At 46.0% G+C, this 23,327-nt stretch overlaps 1 protein-coding gene across 1 annotated transcript in view; it reads right to left on the bottom strand.

The window, feature by feature from the left end:
• Positions 1 to 23,327, bottom strand: part of LOC138096769 (hydrocephalus-inducing protein homolog) — a 116,748-nt gene that overhangs the window by 26,272 nt on the left and 67,149 nt on the right. Inside the window, 15 exon segments of the mRNA XM_068993041.1 lie at positions 176 to 314; positions 783 to 995; positions 2,252 to 2,459; positions 3,400 to 3,497; positions 5,742 to 5,902; positions 8,777 to 8,995; positions 11,486 to 11,628; positions 13,609 to 13,887; positions 14,113 to 14,215; positions 15,319 to 15,508; positions 15,620 to 15,771; positions 18,288 to 18,523; positions 19,266 to 19,470; positions 21,686 to 21,803; positions 22,910 to 23,148. Of these exon segments, the coding sequence (XP_068849142.1) occupies positions 176 to 314; positions 783 to 995; positions 2,252 to 2,459; positions 3,400 to 3,497; positions 5,742 to 5,902; positions 8,777 to 8,995; positions 11,486 to 11,628; positions 13,609 to 13,887; positions 14,113 to 14,215; positions 15,319 to 15,508; positions 15,620 to 15,771; positions 18,288 to 18,523; positions 19,266 to 19,470; positions 21,686 to 21,803; positions 22,910 to 23,148 (2,703 nt within the window).

Genomic DNA, 23,327 nt, shown 5'->3' with positions numbered 1-23,327 from the left:
GGTTTGTCCTGTTCATGACTGGCCAACACACGGTAACCACCCGAGAAACACTTGTCGATGGACACAACCTCAGGCTGCTCTCCCTAACTCTACCCATGCTCTGCAGCACACCTGCTCTGCAGAGGCGGATGGGATGAATAAAGCCCTGGGTCGAGCGGTCCCCATTCACACATACCTCAGCTTTCTTTTCAGGGAGGATGAGGCCCTTCTCTGTAAGGCATGTGAAGGCTGGAGGGTTCTGGAGACTTTCAATTTCTTCAGAGACCCAGGAGAAGGTGTAGGCACTGCTGGTCGGGTTTAATATTGTAAAGGTTCTGCCCAAGGGGAAGAAGTGACAGCAGAGAGTGAGAGAGGGGCTTGCGGATTGAGAGAAAACTTTCTAGACTGTTCCCTAGCACAGTCCCCTTCTGTGGGGATCAGAACTGTTTTGGCCACTTTGTTACTGTAGAAACAAAAACTGCATCTCACCTGGGGGTCCCAAGTGTGGCTCTAGTTCTGGACTTTGGAGTAATAACAACACCAAGGGCCCTTCTGTCCCGGTGATCCTCTGTGGTCTAGGTGGTGGTCAGGGATTGTGTTTTATGTCTTTCAAATTTCCTGAGTGTCAAAACTAAGGAGACAGAAATCTGCCTCCTCACCGGAGCAACTCTCTAAAGTCAACCCCTAGGACAGCAAGCGTGCTTCTCGGTGTCAGTCTAGCTTGCTTCTCTGATTTTTTTCCTCCGGGTTTTTAGAAACACGAATTGATATGAACTCAACTAGGGCAAACCCACACCACTCACCGGAGATTCTTCCCTCCTATGCCCACGCTGGTGAACTCAATCACCCGGGTGTTTGGATCCAGAGCCCCACCACCAGGCCCTCGGAGGTCTGGGTTGCGCCGATGACTGATGATGTAGTCTGAATCTTTCAGGTCAAAATGGCAGATGGGCAGGGAGCTCCGCCCTTTGGCTGACAGGACTGGGCCGTGCTCTCCGGGTGGCAGGTTGGGAATCCTGAGAAAATAAGGTTATTTTGATCTATTTATAACTCTTTAATCAGTTAACTCTTTTAACTCTTTAAACATGATACATAGTAGGTATTCACTAATTAATTGTGACAGGGACAAATACATGCATGGGCTGAGTACAGGGAGCCTGAATTCTGGTTCCTTCTGGGTACCTCAGAAAAGACCCTGATGCTGGGAAAGACTGAAGGCAGGAGAAGGGGACGACAGAGGACGAGATGGTTGGATGGCATCACTGACTCAATGGACATGAGTCTGAGCAAGCTCCAGGAGACGGTGAAGGATGGGGAAGCCTAGAGTGCTGCAATCCATGGGGTTGCAAAGAGTCGGACGTGACTGAGTGACTGAACAACAGCGTGCCTTATTTTGGCCTCAAGTTACTTCCTTTACCAATGGTGAGAAGACCTCCCTGCTATAAAGTCAGCACAGAGTCTTTCCCTCTGGGCTCTTTCATTGGCATTTAATGGGATATGAAAAAGGACCCAGGCATCCTTAAGAAAACAAAACAAAACAAAAAACTACCCTGAGCTTCTCGGAGAAAGTGGACGAGATGTGAGCAGACCTCTATCCCCAGCACTGAGCTCAGGTGGCCCAGGTGTGGGAAGGGTCCCTGCAGTGTGACTGCATGTTTTCCACAGGTCTTATGGCTCACGGGGTCTCACCCCACGCCATGGGTGACAGCCTTCCTCTAAGGCAGGTGACCTCCGTGGAGCCCCCAGGGACTTTCATTGCCAGGTATTATTGGATCAGCCCTCCTCTATGGACCTGGACTCCATCTGCTCCTCTCTTCCTATGTTCCAGGCCCACCTCCTCCGTTGCCACTACCACCTGATGTTTGACTGTACTTGCTGTGCGCCGGGCACCGTTCTAAGCTCTTCACTTGAATTAGCTCGTTTAGTTTTCACAACAACTCTACAGAGTGGGTACTGTTATTTGCATTTTACATAGGAGGAAACTGAGCCTCAGAAAAGGTAAAATAAAGCTTTTCCAAGGCCATGCTTGCCCAGGACTGGAGCCCAGCTGGCTGCCCACCATTCTGGTGCCCCAGTGGGATCCTGTGTGTGGCCGGGGAGGGGGAGGTGGGCAGGAGGCAGGGTCCACAGAGGGTTGATGAACAATACAAAAGACCAGACTCCTCTTGTTCTCCAGAAGGAAATGTGCTAGTGTGGGGCTCTAGATGGGGCTGGGGTGAAAGAACGGTGGTTGTGGTGGGATGGAAGAGGGGTTAGCAGAGAGTCTCCTTACTGGCAGAAAAGATTGCTCTCGAAGTCTCCAACTTCCAATGGGGAGAATTTCACTTTGAGCTTCTGAGTCTTCCCCACTGGCACGATACCCGAGACGGGCTCCACAGAGAAGGGTGGCAGGGAAGTTTCGTTCCAGTGGTCCACAGCACTGTCCACTGTGCTGACTGTGTGCAGCGTGCCCTGGCTAAGCTGGTCTCTTTGGGAGAAACCTGGGGGCAGATAAGAGTGCCAGTGATGTTCTGCATTTGCAGTGGGAGGGCGGTGATGGCAGCCACTCATATAGGTCCTTAGGCACCCTCTATGAGGTCTGTGGGCTCACCTCTCCTAGCCGGTATACTTAACTTTGGGCCCCACGGGTGAGGAATTAGCTGTGTCTCACAGGAGATTCATGAAAAAGACTTCTATTAATTACATCAGGTTTTCAAGTGTTTTTCCTTTTTACTCAAGGGTATGGGTCAAGTAGATGTCTGTGGGTCATCTGCCTTAAGAATAATGGGTTGTCATGCTTGGAGCTGGTTCATGGGGATGACCCACAGAGATCTTATGGGGAGAGAGGTGGGAGGGGGGTTCATGTTTGGGAACACATGTAAGAATTAAAGATTTTAAAATTAAATAAAAAAAATTAATTAAAAAAAAAGAATAATGGGTTGTGAAATAATTTTTTGGAGAATCATTGCTTTAAAGCAGGGGTTCACAATCTGGGGGGGTCCATGAAAAAGAGTCCATTGGAAAGAGTCCATGGGAATCTCCAAACTGAGAGAGTAGTATTGGACATTTGCCCACCAAGGGTTAGGTTCTCTTCACATGTACCAACTGCAAATTGGGCATGGGTGTATGTTTTCTTGGGGAGTCAGTTCACAGATTTCATCAGCTTCTCCAAGAGTCTGTCATTTCTAGAAGGTTAAGATCTAAAAGAAAAGACTCCGAGGGGTCTGTGAGAGGGGTACCAGCTTTGTGGGGCCCAGGGGGCAGAATTCAGTTCTGGAGTTTCTTGGGCCCCTTTGGCTCTGCAGACACTAGGGGCCCTCTGCTCTGCTTCTTTGCTACCAAGGGGATGGTTGGAGCAGTGCTTGCTTCTCCATGAACCAGACCCTTCTACTAATTGGGGACCCAGCTCAAGCCCTGGGTTTTACCTGTCACCTCATTTACCTTGGTTGTCTGGCATGGCAAAGCTGACAGCCTTTGCTGTCTCTTCTGAGATCCAGCTGAATTCCAGCTGCACATTTCCTGAATTAATCAGTTCAAACCTGCAAACAGATCAGGGATCGGATGTGAGAAACACGCTGAAGACGGTTTCTGTCCTGTCTGCACATCATCTGTACCATTAACTTTTTTTAAAGTCAAGTCACTTTGTTTCCTAAATGTTTCTTCAAAGGCAATTTTATTTGAAATCAAGCATGTGATTTAAAACTAGAGTTCCTTTTAAAACACAAAAATATATACGTAGCTATTACAAGCCAAAGAATCCAGATGTTTCATTCGTCTTGCGTACCCCTGGCACAGTGTGCCTTGAGCTCTCAGCCTGCATTGTAGTCATCTTGAAAAATTCCCATGGGAGAGGAAACAAAATCCATTCACAAGACAGTATCTCCCTCAGGTGCAAACTCCAAGGCCTCTCCCTTCCTGAATCACTTTCCCCTAGAAACAATGTCCTCATGGTCAGAAATCATTTGACCCCCGCCTGAAGTGTCTTCACTGGCTGAGATACTGACTTGTCTCAGATCCTGAATTAGCGGATCCTCGTCTTGCCTCAAGTTTTCCTGCTCTGTGGTAAGAACTGGGAGACAGAAGCTTTTTCTGGAGTCACTGTTAAACGTGATCACAGACAGTCACAGCAAGAGGATGATTCAAGGAAATGGTTGTGCAAGTGAGAGAAAAACACACACATTCTTCCCAGTTTTAGGGGAGAAGTGGGAGCTGAGACTCGGGGGCAGAGGGAAGGGGTCCAAGGGAGGGGTTGAAGGATTAGATTCCCTATATCCAGTCCAGGTAGACTACGCAGCTGTGCGTGAAGTCAAGTGTTTTGGCCTCAGGGGCTTGTGTGAATTTATGAATTATGTGAATTTATGAGCACTGGTCTTTAGGCTAAAGCAAATTTTTATGAAGGGGAGAAATCTCAGTGGCACAGGATACTTCCAGCAGAAGCACTCTTGGTTTAGGCCCAGGGGTGAACAGACGTTTCTGTAAAGGTCTTGGGCATCAGGAGCCAGAGGTCTCCGCAGTAGCTACTCCCTTTGCTGGGGAAGCAGCCTTGGATGATGATAGACAAACGAGCATGACTGTGTGCCCACACAGCATACAGCACAACTGTACCTACAAAAATAAGCAGCTGCCGAGTTTGGACCATGGGCCAGAGTTTGGTGACCCCCACGGTAGGTGAAATGGGCACCAGCAGACGATCCCACTTCCTGTCTCCTAGCTTTTGGTTCTATAATAATTTGAGAGGATACATTAAGGGCCAAAGTGCAGAATGAGTTGAACAATTAATTACCAATTTTTACAAAGTAGAAATGTCAGTGGTTTACACTTTTGTGTTTGTAATTCTCAAAGAAGAGTCACAGGCCTTCGCTCTGCCCGAAGGCCCTTTATCTCACTTCTTCACCTGGCCACCTCTTATTTGTCCTCCGAAGTTCAGCTGGTCCACCACTTTAGGAAGTCTTCCCAGACACTTGTCTCTCCCCATATCTTGGTCTGCTTTTGGGATGCTTACTGCAAACCCAGAGCACTGGACTGTAACCATCAATTCAACCATTTTCACCCATTTCCCCAGCACCCACTATGAGCTCTTTGAGAGCAGGACTCATGTATCCTTGTACCAACTGGGTGTGAATGAAGGGTTAACATAACCCTTTCTCCTTCTAAGCACAGTTTCGACTTTGAATTCGTTTTTGAATTCTGTGTCCATGGAAGCCTGATAAGAGAGAAGTATCATCTATGTTATGAGACAACTTTGTTTATAGTGAAAATGAGCCCTGATTGCTACCTTGCTTCGGGGCTGGGAGGAATCACGACACCCGGAGGGAAGCCACGCACTGGGGTTCTCTGAGTGTAGGGACTCTGGTAACAGGGCAGGTCCCTTGTAGGAATCCTGGAAGCTATGGCCCTGCAGTGCTTGTGAGAAATGTTGGTTTCTGTTGGTCACGGCCTTCCAAGCTAAGGTGAACCTTATGCCCACCAACATGGACACTGTCTGAGCTGTCACTTGGGGCAGAGGGGTGGGCAGTAAGAATAGTTGTTGGGTGGTGATATGGACCATTGCAAGGACTGTTCCCACTGAAGCTGAATCAAGTCTACATCTTGATTTCAAGTGTGAACTTGAATAGTTTCGTGGGTCTGAGTGTTTCATTGGACCTACGAAGACCCTCTGGTGCATGCCACGCAGGTGTTATGTCTGGTCTGTGCTGTCATGGACACTGAATAAATGTTTGCGTGAGTGAATGATGGAATGAAAGGACTACTCTAAGAGTGTCAGGAGGCTTCTGATGACTCACTCAAACACTCGAGTCTGGTAAATCAGTGTTTCCTTAAAGTGCACGTCGGTAGTCTGGCACTTATATGAGGCGAAATTCACGTGGGCACTGATTTGCAGCTGCAGTTCTCGATAGTTCTCTTCTAGGACTGAGTAAGCCGGCTCGGGATCAGTCTCTATCACCTGCAACAAAGACAAACCATGTCCTCAGTGATGCAGAGCCAGCTGCCTTAGGAATGATGGGGAGATGAGACAGTGCTTCATCCTACCCATGCAAGCGAGCACCAGCCCAAGAGCCCAAGTACCAGGATACCTGATGAGGTCACACCTAAAATGACTCATAAACAGGAAGGGAAGAAAGTGAATAACACAAAATTACTGAGAGCATGACGACTGCACAGGCATGAGTTTTGGGGTCAGATACATTCCACAAAAGGTTAAAAAAAAAGGAATCATAAAGATAGGAACAGATATTAATAAAACAGAAAATAAATCTAAAACAGAGAGGATCAGTGAAACTAAAAGCTGTTTATTTGAAAAGATTAAGAAAAACTCTGGTGAGAATGATCAAGAAGAATAAAAGAAAGACAGAATAAAAATAACCAATATCAAATGAAAAAGGAGACATCACTGTCTACCCTACAGATACTTAAACATGATAAAAAATATTATGAATAATTTTATGAAGATACATATGGAAACTTAGTTGAAGGGAAAATTCCTAGAAAAATAATTTAATAAAACAGACTCAAGGGACTTCCCTGGTGGCCCAGTGGTTAAGAATCCGCCTTGCAATGCAGGGGACGCAGGTTCGATCCCTGGTCAGGGAACTAAGGTCCCACATGCCACAGGCAGCTAAAGCCTACGCACCACAACTAGAGAGAAGCCCTCACAGGGCAATGCTAGATTCCATAGAAAAGAGCCTGCGTGAGGCAGCTAAGACCCAATGCAGCCAAATAAATAAATACTAAGAAAAGGACTCAAAAACAAATTTAAAAAGTCCTAAAGAGTCTTATTAATATTAAAGAATCTGAGCAGTAGCCAAAAAGAAAAAAAATCTTTAAAAAGACCTAAAGAGCGACTTTCACTTTCACTGTTTTGTATGGGCAGTGGGCTCCAAAATCACTGCAGATGGTGACTGCAGCCATGAAATTAAAAGACGCTTACTCCTTGGGAAGAAAGTTATGACCAACCTAGACAGCATATTAAAAAGCAGAGACATTACTTTGTCAACAAAGATCTGTCTAGTCAAGGCTATGGTTTTTCCAGTGGTCATGTATGGATGTGAGAGTTGGATTGTGAAGAAAGCTGAGCATCAAAGAACTGATGCTTTTGAACTGTGGTGTTGGAGAAGACTCTTGAGAGTCCCTTGGACTACAAGGAGATTCAACCAGTCCATCCTAAAGGAGATCAGTCCTGGGTGTTCATTGGAAGGACTGATGTTGAAGCTGAAACTCCAATACTTTGGCCACCTGATGAGAAGAGCTGACTCATTTGAAAAGACCCTGATGCTGGGAAAGGTTGAGGGCAGGAGAAGAAGGGGACAGCAGGATGAGATGGTTGGATGGCATCACCGACTCAACAGACATGGGTTTGAATAGACTCTGGCAGTTGGTGATGGGCAGGGAGGCCTGGCGTGCTGTGGTTCATGAGGTCGCAAAGAATCGGACACAACTGAGTGACTGAACTGATACTGATATTGAAAGAGAGATATACCTTGATGAATTAATGTTATAAAATGATCAATTTTTCTTAAACTGATTTATAGATACAATCCAATTCCAATCAGGTTTCCATCAGGGTTTTAATAGTACTTGTTTAAATGGATTCAAAAATTATTTAGAAAAATAAAGGGCCAAGAATAATCAAAATACTTTAGAACAAAACAGTATGGAGATAATCATGAAAAGATACACTAAAGAAAGTGAACAGATAAGTGATAAATACGGTGAGGATATTTCCCTCATAGCTCAGTAGGTAAAGAATCTGCCTGCAATGCAGGAGACCTGGGTTCGATTCCTGGGTTGGGAAGATCGCCTGGAGAAGGAAATGGCAATCCACTCCAGTATTCTTGCCTGGAAAATCCCATGGACAGAGGAGGCTGGTGGGCTACAGTCCATGGGGTTGCAAAGAGCCGGACACGACTTAGCAACTAAACCATAAACCACCACCACAGGAACAAAAGAGCTTATCAAAATGAAAATAACTAATATCATGCTTTTCCAAGATAAATTCCATGTATTAGGAATATAAACTCTTGCAAGTGAACACCATGTGACCTGAACTATAATGCTCACAGAAATACTGTCCATGGTAGCAAACCTCAAGTAGTTTTCAAAAGAAGAATGGGTAAATAATAATGTAATTCCTCATAGCAGTGACATGGGTGTGCTACGGCCAAATGCAGCAACACAGATGACCACACGCAATAACCTATAAAAAATAAAGTTCAAAACCACACTGAAACAACATGCAGAACACATAGGGTAATTTTAAAAAGAACTAAAAACAAAAATCAAGGGAATGAGCAAACAAGATCCTGGGATAGTGACCACCTCTCGGTTGGTGGGAGGGAATGGCTGAGAAGCACACAGGTAATCTTGGTTATACTTCCTGTGTTGGGTGTGGGTTCATCTCTGTTTATTATTTTATTAAAAAGAAACCAACTAAGGAATAATTAAAGGAGTGGCATGCATGGACCAAACAAGAGATTAACCTAATTCTGGACACTGAGGGAAAAAGGAAGCAGCTAAAAGACTAGTTGTCAGGTTTCTGATATAGAAAAAGGTGGGGGCCTTGCTCAGCTAGAAACTATATACTGAGACGTACACAAAATCTCTGCCAATGAAGCTAGTGGTTTGTGTGGTATGTGTGGTGAGGATGGCAGGAGGCATGCTTGGAAGTTCAGTTTGCCACTTTGGAAATCCAGGTCAGGTGACTTGGGGACTGTTTCTTTTTTCCATGAAAGAAGGAAATGATGAGACGCTGAAGATGACAGCAGTAGGCATCTAAGCATGGCAGGCCTGGTCAGACTAGGGGCTTGGTGCTCCTACTCACTTTTCGCTTTGTAGTGAAAGTCCCGGGAGTGTTTCTGGGCACGTCCACCCACTTGACCGTCCGCATGCGGTCATCCCAGTCAGGTACTTGGTCTGCAGGGAGCGGAAACATGATCTTGGAGACCTTGCACTTGACCCCCATCTTCTTCAGGTTGATGGGCACGTCTGACTTCATGGTCACCACTACGTCCTTGGCACAGCCAGGGTGGAGGTGGCCCATCTGCGGAAGAGCCTTGTATTAGTATTTGGGGGAATTCAGTCTTGAGGACTCTTCATGCCTGATGGTGCCATTCTAGGGGCAGAACCGAAGTCCTGGCAAAAATGCATCATTCAAGAACATATATGTAGATCATCGTAAATATGTACATGAGGTTCTTAGAAATAGAATCATAAAAGCAAGAGCAGCTAGCTATATAGCACAGAGAGCTCAGCCCAGTGCTCTGTGATGACTTAAGAGGGGTGGGATGGTAGGGGGGAGGGAAACTCAAGAGGGAGGGGATGTAAGTATACATATGGCCGAGTCACTTCGTTGTACAGCAGTAACTCATACAACACTGCAAAGCAATTCTACTCCAATAAAAAAATCAACATTCATACAACGCAATAGTATGAGAAATAAAAAGAAAACATGAGGAGCTAATATTATCAAGCTGCTACATGCTTCAGATGCCATTCTAAACCTTTACAAAATTCTACGAACCCCCATGACAACCCTATAGATGTGCAGCTATAACCCCTATTTTATAGGCAAGGAAACTGGTAAGTTGCTCAAGGTCTTACCATTAATACTAGAATATCTGGATTCAGACCCAGGTAGGATGGTGCCAGATACCATGCTCTTAACCATCTGTACTTCTTAATCATATGATCCACACAAATTATGGACAGATGTACACAGTACCTTAGCAGTTGTCAAGTGTGATCTAGTGACCCTTGGGGGCCCTGGGTCCTTTTCAGGAGTCAACAAGGTCAACACTATTTTCATCATAATACCAAGATGACATTTGACTTTTTCATTCTCATTTTCTCATGAGTATACAATGGAATACTCTCCACTGTATACTCAGAGACATGAGTATATGCTCTATTCTCTTCCTACAGATTATATGAACTATGATATTGCATCAGACAGCATGCAGAAGCAAATATAAGAATCCAGCTGTCTTCTACTAGGCCAGATACTAAAGGGTCTTGTAGAAATGTAAAACAATGTCACTCTTCTCACATAATGTTTTGAAAATTAAGCCATTTTCAAAAAATATGGCATCATATTAACATGTAATAGGCTTGTTATATTTTAAGTGAATAAATACATATTTTTAAAGATTCTCTGTTGTAACTTCTAATATGATAGACGTAATCCATGTAAACAAAAGCTCTTTAAGGGTCTTCATTAATGTTTAAGCGTATAAAGGAAGGCTGACACCAAAAAGGTTGTGATTTCCTAAAGTATTCCAGATATATAGGAAATCCAATTTGGTCTGCAGAATAAAATCATTTGTGCTTTAGCACAATACATATATCCAAATGTATACTATATACAGTCCTATATATGTAGTTTTCTTATGTTTCCAATAAATTAAAAACTCTTTCTCCTCTGGGAAGTGAAGGGAGAAGAAAGCTTAATCCTTCCCAAGGCCATGACTCGTGTGTGTGTATGTGTGTGTGTGTGTGTGTGTGCGCGTGCGCGTGCGCAGGTGTACACCAGGGTGTGTGTGTGTGTGTGCACGTGTACACCAGGGTGGGTGTGTGTGTGTGTGTGTGTGTGGGTCATGAGAATGGATCATGGGAAGCTAATTCTGCCTACTTTGACTACCACTTTACATCTTTCCAGGAAGCAAAGCACTTCTTCCTGATAGCACACTAATATTTAAAGTGATAGAGTGGGTCCCCAACCCTCCTCTACCCTCCTAGACTGCTGTGCTTAAATAGACTTGGTGGGGGAAACAAAGCAGGAGGTCGTGGACACCTCCATAGTCCTGGAAACTCAGAAGTGGACTCTCTGTGGAAAGCAAGTGCTGGGGAACTCCCTGGCGGTCCAGTGCTTGGGACGCCACACGCTCACTGCTGAGGGTGCGGGTTTGATCCCTGGTTGTGGAACTAAGATCCCATAAGCTGTGCAGCAAGGCCAAAAAAAAAAAAAAAAAAGAGCAAGTGCTGGCCAGCACTGAGGCGCTGCTGCCATGTTGTCCTCGGCTTTATTCAGTGTCAAGATTTGCTCAGCAATCCATAACATGCGTGCTGTGAGATGCTAAAAACAGAAATCCCAGGTAAAACAAAGTTGACTATGTTTTAATATGCTGAAGGAGACTGAGAATCTTTGGGAGAAAGATGTAACTTGCAATATTTTCTAAATCTCTGTTGTCCACAAAACCCACCACCCCCATTTTAGCTTTTGATGAACCACTTTTGCAGGATGAACACTCAAAAGAATACACACCGAGGGGGACACGGTCTATACTCAGGGATGGGAAGACTGGGGCCTGTCTTCATCCACGGAGGTCTCCATGGAATTTCTCAACGTCGGCCTAGCCGTCGACTTGGCTGACCTCGCTCTCTTTTCTTAGGTCAGAGGGGACACTTCTGGCACTAAGTGTGAGTGAGGGACACATCCCCCTCATCCCACGTATCTGTGGGCTGGGTCAACAGTCAAGTCAGGGTTGGTGTAGGCCTAAGGGAGTGTGGAAAACAAGGACTATCTTTCACTTACCTGTGGGGAGAAAGAAACGGTAGCCAAAAGCGGCCATTCAAACCGTATCACATTCGCTTGGCTGTGATTAGTGATGGTGAAGCTCACATTATAGCTGGTTCCAATGTGGCAGTCCCCGAACTGGATATGATTCACCAGAGCAGCTAGGGAACAGAAGCAGGGGGGAGTGAGCCCCCCCCTTGCCTCTGCAGGCTCGCTTCCCCTGAGGAGCCAGCACTTGAAAGACACTGTACCTCATCCTCATGCAACCCTACCCTCCTCGGATGGTCACCTCACCCTCATGCAACCCTACCCTCCTTGGACAGTCATCCGGCAAACACCTGGAGTCCCTGTGCAGCACGCTTTCTCTCCTATGGGAGCATCTATTTACCATCCATCCATCCACCCACCCACCCATCCTGGCCCTCACCTCCATCTGTACAAAGGAAAACACAACCACCCCCTCAACTCCGTTTATTTGCTGAAAGAGTACTATTAAGGTTTGGAACTGCCACCATAATGCAGGAGTCCCCACTGAATTTGAATTACAAATAAATGACGAGTAATTTTTAGTATAAGTAATGTCCGAGGCAAAATTTGGGGACATAAATATACTCAAATTTATATATGGTTTACCTAAAATTCAAGTTTAATATCTAAAAATTTAATGGGGACTGCTGCATTCTGATTTTCCAAACCTGGTAACCCTATTAGAAGTAAGTGAAGTCACTCAGTCATGTCCGACTCTTTGCGACCCTGTGGACTGTAGGCCACCAGGCTCCTGCGTCCATGGGATTTCCCAGGCAAGAATACTGGAGCGGGTTGCCATTTCCTTCTCCAGGGGATCTTCCCGACCCAGGGATCGAACCCGGGTCTCTCGCATTGCAGGCAGATGCTTTAACCTCTGAGCCACCAGGGAAGCCCATTAGAAGTAAAGGGAATCTGATTTCTGACCTAGGGTTCATGGCTGGCTTCTGCTTGACCCCTGATAAGAGAGATGCTACCCTGTAGCTGCAAACAGAGGTGAAAACACCAGCTACATGAGGAGCACTGATTTTAACCCATGCTGTAGGGACTGCCTGATGCTACATTTTGGGACTGGAATTAACCTCCTAGAAAAACTGTGAGACTGTGTTTATAACTCACTTCACAGCAGTCAGCCACACAGTCAGGGTTTTAATGAATGCTTTTTGATAATAATGATGAAGTACATTTTCTCTGGCCCAATGAATACAGTTAACCAAATGCAGCAGTGGTGCCTGGCAGAATACAGAGAGCACGTCTTCAGGTCTGATACACACACAGATCACCGAGGGATCTTGTTAAACTGCAAATTCTCATTCAATAGGTCTGAGGTGCTGGGGTGAGTCTGAAACCCCCATTTCTAGTGACTCCCAGGTGATGCCAATGCTGTAGGTTCTGACAGCATGCTTAGTAGTGAGGCTGCAGGGAACAGCCTAGGGGAAGCACAAACTTACACATTCTCTAATTCAACCAGCTGGCCATTTCCTTGAGAATGTCTAGGACACATGATACAGATGAAACAGACAATACCAACACAAGCCAGCTCGAAAATACAGACAGGGAAAACTCCAGAGATACACGTATTCACTTCTTAGCTAATCTGGAATTTAAATTTCACTTATTAACTAACTCAATTGGAATTTGAGCTCAAAGAAAAAGCTCCCTATAGGGTAGACTCTCTTATTAATTACTCTCTGGAACTCCAAGCACATGCACACGGATGCTTAACAGATGTTCCTTGAGGGAACACAGGGAGGGTGCGGAGACGGGGCCAGATGTGAGCGAGCAAACAGCAACAAGGAGGAGACGCCAGCCTGAACTCCCAGGAAGCTAGCCAACCTGTTACTTAAATTTCATTCTTATTTAAAATGACCCAAGAGGGACTTCCTTGGTGGTCCAGTGGTTGAGACTTTGCCTTTCAATATAGGGGTTGAGGGTTTGATCCCTGGTCAGGGAACTAAGATCCCACACACCTCGTGGTCAAAAAACAAAACAGAGGCAATGTTGCAACAAATTCAATATAGACTTTAAAAATAGTCCACATCAAAAAAAATCTTAAAAAATAATAAAAATGACCCAAGGGCCAACAGTTGTCAACACCTCCTTGCTGCTCCTCTCACCTGCCACCAAGTCTTCTATGCTGCTTTCCTCATTGGCCTCAGAGATATCTGAGGACTCCTGGCTGGAGGAAGCCACCAGCCCGTGGATGTTGTCCAAGGTGATGTCATCCTCATAGCCCTCTCCCACCATGTGGATGACTGTATCCTCGTACTGGTTGTTGATCACTGACAAGTGAAGGGTGCCTGCCATTCTCCCGACTTTCTTGGAGTGGAAAACAACATCAAATTCGGCTATTTCTCCAGGAGGAACAACCAGGGAAGCTGTGTGAGGTTTCTTTGCTGCAATGAGAAGTGAGAGACATGATCTAGAGTCAATTTAAAGGAATATGTATCTGTAAAGACCTGGACTCAAGAGAAAGCAGCCCTCGTGTGGGAAGGAATCTTGCCTAGGGAGGCCATTGGTGACAAAGCTGAGCATCTGACTCGGGCTGAGTACACGTTAATTCCTAACAAAACAGCTACCGGCACCCATTGCTCACCAGAAGCTATACTCACCCTACTTACCTTTTGCTTGTGGTTTGTTTTCCTCTGTGATGTAGATATAGGAGGTAGAGGGCTTCCCTTTCAGGGAGAAGACTCCTAGTTGGTCCTGTATATCAACATGCAGCTGGCAGAAGGAAGGCAAGACAGAGTGTTACGCTTACAGGTTGCTCATGTGTTCTGAACTGAGTGAGAGACACTGTGCTGTTGGGGAAGTACCCCTCTTAACCCCAAATCATTGTGCCTAGGGCTCACTTTTGTGAGTTTCTTATTAAGAGAGAGATAATAAATATTATTCTTGGAAAGGAGAAATAAAAGTTTTAGCTCAGCTCTTGCTATTCAAATAAGCAAGCAGAGGTCCAGAGAGTATGGAGACTTTCTGGAACACCCAGCTATGTAGTGTTAAAATGGGGCTGCCAAGCCCTCTGTTACTGACAAACCAGTTGTAAAATATGCAGTAGACTAATAAAGTGGGAATAACAGCTTTCCTGGTGGCTCAGATGATAAAGAATCTGCCTGTGATACAGGAGACCCAGGTACACTCCCTGGGTTGGGAAGATCCCCTGGAGAGGGGAAAGGCCAGTATTCTCGCCTGGAGAGTTCCATGGACAGTGGAGCCTGGTGGGCCGCAGTCCATGGGGGTCTCAAAGAGTTGGACACAACTAAGCAACTAATGCAACAACAAAAATAAAATGGAAATGAATATTCATCACTTTATGAGGACTTGCATGAATGTGCAGTGTCTCCTAGATAGGAGTAGGTCATTTTCAAAAGTCCTACAGTTCTTTGAATAATACTTACATGATTTATCACCTTTTTTGTAAAATAAAAACATAAGTGCTGAACCCAAAGTCCCTTCAGATGTTATATCTCTCACCCCTGATGAAGTTTCTTTCATTTTTTTTCTTTTTTGCAAATGCAGTGTTCATTATAGGAAAAAAAAAAAAAGTGAAAAAACAAAGACACTCAGAAGACCCATAATACTATTCATTCAGCTTGGTGTATATTGCTGCTCACCGCCTTGCACCGTCATTTCCAGTGTGCCATGCATCAGCGTCCCAGTAATCAGACCAACCCTGGCTCCCTCTGCACACCCACATCTTACCCATGTTCCCGTATGAGGAACGTGAAAGAAGTCCTCACAAGTTAGGGATGGCAGAGACCTCAACATCAAAAGTCTCGCTTCTGAAGACTCTCCCTTTTCACCCCATGCTCACCCTCCAGCAGTACCTTGGCGGGGATGGCACCGCTGTTCTTGAGGATAAGAGGCAGTGTCTCTGAACGACCAAGCAGAAGCCTCTTAAAGAGAAGTAAGAGGTTTCCACACTGGTTGTAGAGAACTGGCCGCACAATGGTCACCCGAGGGAGGTTCCCCTCTCCAACGATATCAAACACAAGGCTTCGGTTCTTGGCCAGGTTGCTGCAGGGAATGGGAAGATAGAGGCCTGTCAGCCTAGCAAGGCAGGAAGGACATTCCACAGACAGCATGGCCTGCAGCCCTGCTGGAGGAGGGGAGCTGGGTAGCTGGTACCTGGGCAAGCCATCCAAGGTGGCCTCAAAGATGCACTGGTAGGTCTGCATGGTCTGTGGGGTGAAGGACACTGTGGCAAAGGCATGTGAGCGGCTAGCAACACACATCTTGCTGGGTTCCACTTCAAAGATGTCGGTGATGCGGGCAAAGACCTGGAAAGGGGAGGGGGAGCAGGGACTGGTGTGTATGCCACTTGATGGTTGCACAGGGCTTGCTGCTCATCTCTACTGGCCCTGCTGTGACTTCCCTCCTCTAAGCTCTGTGCAGGCATGTCCCACTACTTGGACAATCCTGCTCCTGGAAGGTGTGGCCTGGGTTCTCGGGGACCCAACCCTAAGCATTAATTGGCTGGACTTGGCCAGACTTGTAGTCTTTGCAATTAGATGAACTAAACTGTTTCTTGGATAGCAGATCCAACCCACCCCCCCACCCCCCCCCCACTTTTCTCTCTCTTTCACACACACATGCACACACACACAAATAAATTTAAAATGCCAGAGACTCCTGGTGGTTACTGATGTGAAGCTTGGGCTAGAAGCCAGACGAGAGAAAGGAGCAATGGAGACACCATGTGTGAGAGACATGCGGCCTTTGGCAGATGATCTGAAAGTTTGATTTCAGGTGACAATTTCAGTCAGTCTTTCAGGCCTCTGGCTACAGGCTGTGTTCCATCCTGCACGTGAGGTCTCGGATTCACTGAAGCAAACCTTTTTATGGTGGGGTCATTCTGAGTGGGTTTCTGCTCTTTGCAGTTTTAAGAGTGCTAGTTAGAACCACCTCCTGCAGCACTTTATCTGCTCCTCTTTTGGAGCAATGTTTGGGGAAGACTGCGGGCACGACCTCAAAAGAACGTTTTATTCTCATGGGAGGCAGGTGGAATTCAAGACTGACTATTCCTTCTTGCTCTTAAGCCGAGAGTATAATTTCTTTGCCCGTTCCAAAGGATAACCTGCAAATTAAGGAGGGACGACAGCATGCATTTGTCTGGAAAAGTGTGTGCCTCGGTCACTGGGCCCCTGAGGCCATGTGAGGGCAGATTCAGCTAGGGATGCACCCATCACCAAAGGTTAATACGGTGCAACCTCTGAAGCCTGGGCTAGAAGGTGAAGCACATCACTGCCTACTGATTCATGGAATGAATGGAACTGCTCAAGAGGAGCTAGGCTTCTCTGTAGTCCATTTTCCCAAAGGGGTGGAAGAAATACAGAGGAACTGGTGCCTGGGTAACTAATTAGTTATATTGGGTAGACTGGAATGATAAGACTGGTTCCATCCCTTTATTTTTGAGTTACTCTAAAAGGTCCTGTAAGAGCCAGAAATTAAAATTTTGCTTCATGTAAAAAAAGAAAAAAACAGAGGAGGACAACAATATAATGTCCACAAATCCCTGGTAAAAACCTATCTTTGTTTAGAAGTCAGGCTCACTCATTTCTTATGTTTTTAGTAATGGAACATGGAGAAAGCTGCCCTTTCCTGTCCCAAGAAGGCCAGAAAGTGATGACAGTCTCTCAACCCCTGGCCCTCTGCAGTGATGGTTGCCCAAGAACGCATACTGTCAGCTCTAGGCTAGGCCCATCCTCTAGGTCACCTCCCCACCACTGTTAGCTGTAAGAACTTACTCTCATGTGACTCTGGGGTACAAGGACCACCTGGGTCAAGACTCTACCTTTGGCTAGAGAACTGATGTGGCTGAGAGACACTAGGCAGTGTTTGCAGCACACTGATTGGAAATTAACAGGGAGTGAAACCCACTGACTCAGTCCTTTCTCTTGGTCTCCTGAATTTTCTGTTCCACGGCAAGGAAACAGTGTCTCAGTGTGGTCCAACCCAGAGAGGGAAGGCAGTTTTGGTCTGGCAGAGCCCAAGATAGGCACTTATTTTCTACCTGGTATTGACTCAGATGGTAAAGAATTTGCCTGCAATGCAGCAGACCTGGGTTCAATGCCTGGATCAGGAAAATCCCCTGGAGAAGGGCATGGCAACCCACTCCAGTATTCTTGCCTGGAGAATCCCATGGACAGAGGAGCCTGGAGGGCTACAGTCCAGGGGGTCACAAAGGGTCAGACATGACCGAGCGATTCTCACTTCCGCTACTAAGTGGACGAAGCTTGGTTTTAAAGTAAGCTATATATCCCTAGGCTCTGGGACTTAGGGGAAGAATGCAGCATTTTTGAGTCTCAATTTTCCTAACTATAAAATGGGGAGAAAATCTGATAATACAAGCTTCTGAGGGTGAAATGAGATAAATGAACAGCATCGCAGTGCTCAGAATACAGCAGGAGCTCAATAAATCTTACACTTTATAGAGTGACATGTCCCAAACCTCTTTTGCCAGCCCAGTGTGCCCCCTGAGCAGCCTTCCAGAGCTGGCACTACATCTGGCTCTCCCCACGTGCTCTCTCCTGTAGACACGGCGAGTGTCTGATGCAGGAGTGTGCCGCTTTGTCATGTGACCCCGTTTATCACAAGGTACCCAGAGAAACATCCACTGGGACAAACGTATGTCCCCTCACATAACTTCCAGGGAGGCTGGGAGCCAGAAGATTCCCACTAGAGATGCAGGCTCCACAGCAGGGGTTTCCAAGAGTTCCCGCCCTGGCTTTACGCCAACCACGGTGGACCAGGGCCACGGTGGATCAGTCCAGTCAAGTGGACTGGGGCTACCTGCCTTGCTGGAGATGGGCTTAACCACGAGGTTCACGTCACAGGCGATCTTTCCCACATTGCAGATCTTGAACCGAGCCTTGGCCTGATGGCCCACCAGGACGTTGCAGAAGATGAACTTGTTCTCATCCTCCACATACAAGCCCCCGCTCTCTATGGTCTGCAGGATGCTGTTCAGGCTGGTGCTGCTACAGAGCTGGTGCTCCTCAAATATCAAGCTGTTGTTGTCAGTCACAAAGGCTGGGGAGTGGAGGGAAGACTGTGAGATGGAGCCCAAGTGCCTGGTTTCTACTCTCTGTAATCCCTAACTTGGAGATTTAGACTCTGACAAAGAACAATCACAGGGGAGAGACAGGGGGATTCACACAAGGGAGTGTGAGGGGTGGGACAAATTCTATCTTCTCTTCCTTTTTGGACTGCTTTTGCTGGTCTCCAGACTCCAACCACCTTCTCCTTCCAATAGAAAGGAGGAGGAGATCTGGGGTGAGCTGAGGAAAGAAGGAGGCATTCAGCTCACTTTGCTGCGAGTTTGCTGGGGACCTGGAACCAGAGCAAGAGGCGCAGTCTCTGTGCTCCAGACTTGCTCTGTCACTGACCATTGTTCTCTGTGCACATTTGCACAGGGAGTGGCCTGGCCACTCGAACCCAGAAAGGTCTCAGATGAGCAGAATTCAGTATTCCTGGGTCACCCTGTGCCACACCCCATCACACCACGATTCCCAGATAACACTGTCCATCTGAGAATCCCGGACCAAACTCAGGAAGACCTGGGGTTTAAAGCTGCACATCCTCCTCTAGGTGTGCACATGCCCTATAAGTCTTAAGGAAAAATATGGCTGAAGACACCACAGGAAGTTCTAAGGTCCCAAAGGAAGGAGCCTAGCAATGTCTATTAGGTGCCTGTCGGTGGTGGTGGTGGTGGGGGGGTCTGTTATAGACGAAGGTCTTTTAAGGGATGCTGCCCCATCTGAGCGCTCAGTACCTGGCTGACAGGCTTCAGCCAACAGGCTGTATGGGATGCCAGCAGGCTGGTCTCTTGGATCTCGGTCAGAGATATCAATTGCTATGAACTCTTCACATCTTCCCACGGGGTCAGCCACACAGTCAACAGTGATGACCTGCATCCCTCCGGAAGGGATGGTACCAAACCCAGGATACACGGTGAACATCCCGTGGGTGAAGCGAGCCTGCAGGAGGGGCGGAGGCAGAGTAAGCGGCAAGGTCAGCCCTTCCACCAGAGTCATGAGATGGTGTCAAGGACTGGGTGGCAGGGGTGGGAGGCTCTCCCCACAAGCTCTCTCTGGGCTCCAGCTGTGCTTCTGGAGGCAGGGAGGGCCTGGAGGGGGCAGTCCTTCAGGAACAGACCCTCTCAGCGCTTCTTTTTATACATTTTCCTTCTGAACAATCATGGGTAAGGTGGGGGGGGGTTTAAGGAAATAGACACATTTCACATAGTACAACACTTACCCAGATGGGAAGCTCCCAGCAGAGGGGCAGGGCTTAAGAGTATTGACCTTTGAGTCAGATAGCCCTGGGTTTGAATCACAGCCTTCAAACCCTCCTGTGTATTAACTGTTGGACCTTGGTCAAGTGACTTCTCTGAGTCTTAGCTTTATCCAGAAAATGGAGCTAAAGCCTTTACCCTGAGACCACCGGAGGCTTCAATGAAAGAATATGCAAGAAGCAGTTAACAAAGCAATGGGCACAGAATCTGCTCAAAGAATGGGATGTTATCATGCGCTCCTCTGGGTCTTAGGACCGTTCTTCCTTTTTTGCCCTATTGTAATTGTGTTTTGAAGCATTTTTCTGTTGGTTGCTTTACCATCTTTGTCGTATGACTAACATTTTGCTCATCTCAGTGTTGGCATCTATTGCTTATCTATTTTCACTTAGTTTGAGATCTTCCAGGTTCTTGATATGCTGAGTGATTTTCAGTGGAAACCTGGACATTTTGGATATTATATTATGAGACTCTGGATTCTACTAAACTTCTCTTTGGGCTGGCTTTCTCTGACACCTCTTGGGTGGGGACAGGAGTCCAGATTCCACACTGGACTTCTTACTGCTGCCAGGCAAGGGTGGGAGTTCCAGTTCCCCACTAGTCTTAGACCAGTATCACCCTCAGGGCAGGGAGTGGGGAAGGGTAATATTGTCTCATTACTGTTCTGCTGATTCCACAAAGTAGGAGGTCCACTGGGGGGAGGGGAAGGGCAGCTCATTTCCACACGGTTGGAGTGGGAGCCAAGGCTTCCCAATTGGTGTCGCTGTTGACAATGGCAGAGGTGGTGGTGGGTAATGAATGTCTGGCTCTCTGCTGAGTGTTCTTGGACATCACTTTGACCTCATTACAGCCTGAATTGAGTGGGAAGTCTAGGTTCCCTGTGGGTCTTTTCTTGAAATATGTGGTATAGGACCAGATTTCTCTGTCATGTTTGAGTATGACATTACCGCTCTTATTTGAACATTCCTGTCTCGCTGGACTACCCTTTTCCTGGTTCTTTGGCTAGTGAGAATAGGCTTTTGGCCTGTGCTTGTTGATGTTTCTGGATTGCTGGCTCCCTCAGTACCAAATCTGAGAAGTATGAAGTAAAAAGAAATCTCAGGGAACTCATCACTGTGATGTCTGTTGGGTCCCAGGAACCTTAGCTGGTGTGATGTTTTTTTCTCTCTGTCTCTCAGTCTTCTGTATTTGTTTTATACATAACATTCATGGCTTTCAGTTGTACTTATTTGTAAGAATAGGGGAAAATTCATCTTCATATTACCAGAAGGAAAAGTCTTCAGATCTCCTTTTATTTAAGCCCATCTGAAGGGGCTTTTGTTTTGTATCAACAAATGATCATCTCTGGCTGTGCTGTGTCTTTGTTGCTTTGTGTGAGCTTTCACAAGGTGCAGTGAGCAGGGGCTGCTCCTGGTTGCAGCGTGCGGCCTTCTCGTTGCAGTGGCTTCAGTTACAGAGTCCAGGCTCTGGGTGCGTGGTCTTTGGCAGTGGTAGCGCGCAAGCTCAGTGGTTGAGGCGCACAGGCCTAAGTGCTCTGCGGCATGTGGAATCTTCCTGTGGAATCTTCAGACTCTTGTCCCCTGCATTGGCAGGGGGGTTCTTACCCAACGTACCACCAGGGAAGTCCAACAGAAGATTCTTGATTAAAATACTTATGAAGAGTAGACACTAATTGTAAAGCAATGAGGAACCAATGAAGGCTTTAAAACAAAAGAGGATATCCAAATTAAGCCATAATTCTTTAATATAAAAGTGATAGTTTCATTATAACTAGTTAATGTTCCTGCCACAGTAGGAACATTCAAAATTCAAATCCTGGTATCCTAGGGAGTTACTGTTGGAAGAACTAGTTTGCAGGAAGCCTTACAGGGTTTCTGTTCAACAAAGAAAAGGGTGCTCACCTGGCTTGTGACGTTCATGTCTTTCTGAACAGAGTCAGAGAACTTGGTTGTTTTGGAAGGTCCAGTCTTGTAGAAGCTCTCGCTTTCCCGGGATCTTGCATGTCTAACATGGGTGGCTCTGATTAAAAGAAGTGGGAATACACCCTCAGGGTGGGGTGATCATGAAATACCACCTACCTGCTTGCTTGCAAGGTCCCTTCTTCTTGGAATGGAGGAAAGGGCCTTTCCTTGCCCAGAGGGCATTAGGGAGCATGGTCAGCTTATTTATTAACAGCCAAACTCATTTAACAAGTGTGAGAAAAGTATGCAGAAATTATGCATATTAAATATGATTCATTAGGACATTAAAACTACTGTAAGTAAATAATAATTGTAAATGTTTGCCAAAATGGAAGAGGAGACCCACCAAAATATGAAATGATTACAAACAATGTAAAGCTGTGTGTCTGACTTAAAACAATTAATTAGAAAGTCAGTCTTAAATGACGATTGAGAAAGTCAGTTCATTAGAAAGTCAAGAAAAAGTGCCTGGGAATTGGTAAAAATAGTCCCTAATTTGTCAAAAAAAAAAGAAGAAGAATATGACAATCAGATCAAAGCCAAAAGCACTCAAAAACATGAACTGTTTCGGTTAGTTGACTGACAATCACTCTGTGAAAATTACAGTTCTTTGTTGGAACAATTATTAAGTTAGTTATAGTGATTAAGTGTCTTTATGGGGACAAGGTAAAGAAAGCCCCAGGAAGGTGGAGGCCTCACCAGGCTTTCTCTAGCCAAAATTTCTAGGGTACTCTTTGCTACCCCCTCATCATGAAACATCATGATTTCTTTTGATTTAGCTTGCTGTTATAATCATCCCTTGATTTCTACAGAATGACAGACAGGAAGTGACTTACTGGTAAGCAACGTAGCATACTCGGAGCACCGAGGCAACAGACACAATCCCACACAAAAGACTTTACATTTATTCAATTAAAATGTATCGCATATTGGACAGCAGTTGAAAAGCATGTGAAATTTGGAGTCAGAGATGCGGGTTCAGAACTGAGAATCATTGGTGATTTTTTTGATAATCTTGGATGTGCCAGTTCTAAACCTTAGTAACCTCACCCACGAACGGGGATTGGGTGGATGAGTTTAGATAAAATATATGAAAGCTCATGGGAGAATAAAAAGCACCAATTAACCAGGGGATGTTTTGAGTTAAGTAAATACTTGTCTTACACTTTCTTCTGATGAATGGGGCTCTCCCCTGTCAGCCTATACAGGGCATACTTGAAGTCGATCATGCCTTGATTTTCTATGGTGAAGAAGGCGCTTTTACGAGTGCCGTAGATCAAAGCCCCGAAGTTGATGATGGAGGAGGGGCTGATGCTGTATTTGGAGAACACCGCAGTCACAGAAAACTTAATCGGGATGCTGGCAATCATTTCACCTCCTTCTGAGATATTAGGCTCAATAATCTAGAAAGGGAAGACAGATTGGGAAGACGCCAGCTACCAGAATAACAGTTGCCAGCATAGTTTCTATGGCTGTCTGCTCCATTCCTTATTTTCTTCATTGACACGAAGCCACATTCTTTATTCTCTTTATATAATTGCATCAATAATACAAGCAAATGCTAAGGTGAAACTTACTGTGC

The sequence above is a fragment of the Capricornis sumatraensis genome, chromosome 20 (genome assembly GCF_032405125.1).
Source record: "Capricornis sumatraensis isolate serow.1 chromosome 20, serow.2, whole genome shotgun sequence".
Taxonomy (NCBI): Eukaryota; Metazoa; Chordata; class Mammalia; order Artiodactyla; family Bovidae; genus Capricornis; species Capricornis sumatraensis.
Note: the sequence above shows the minus strand (reverse complement) of the source record. Positions and strands in the feature narration are given on the sequence as shown.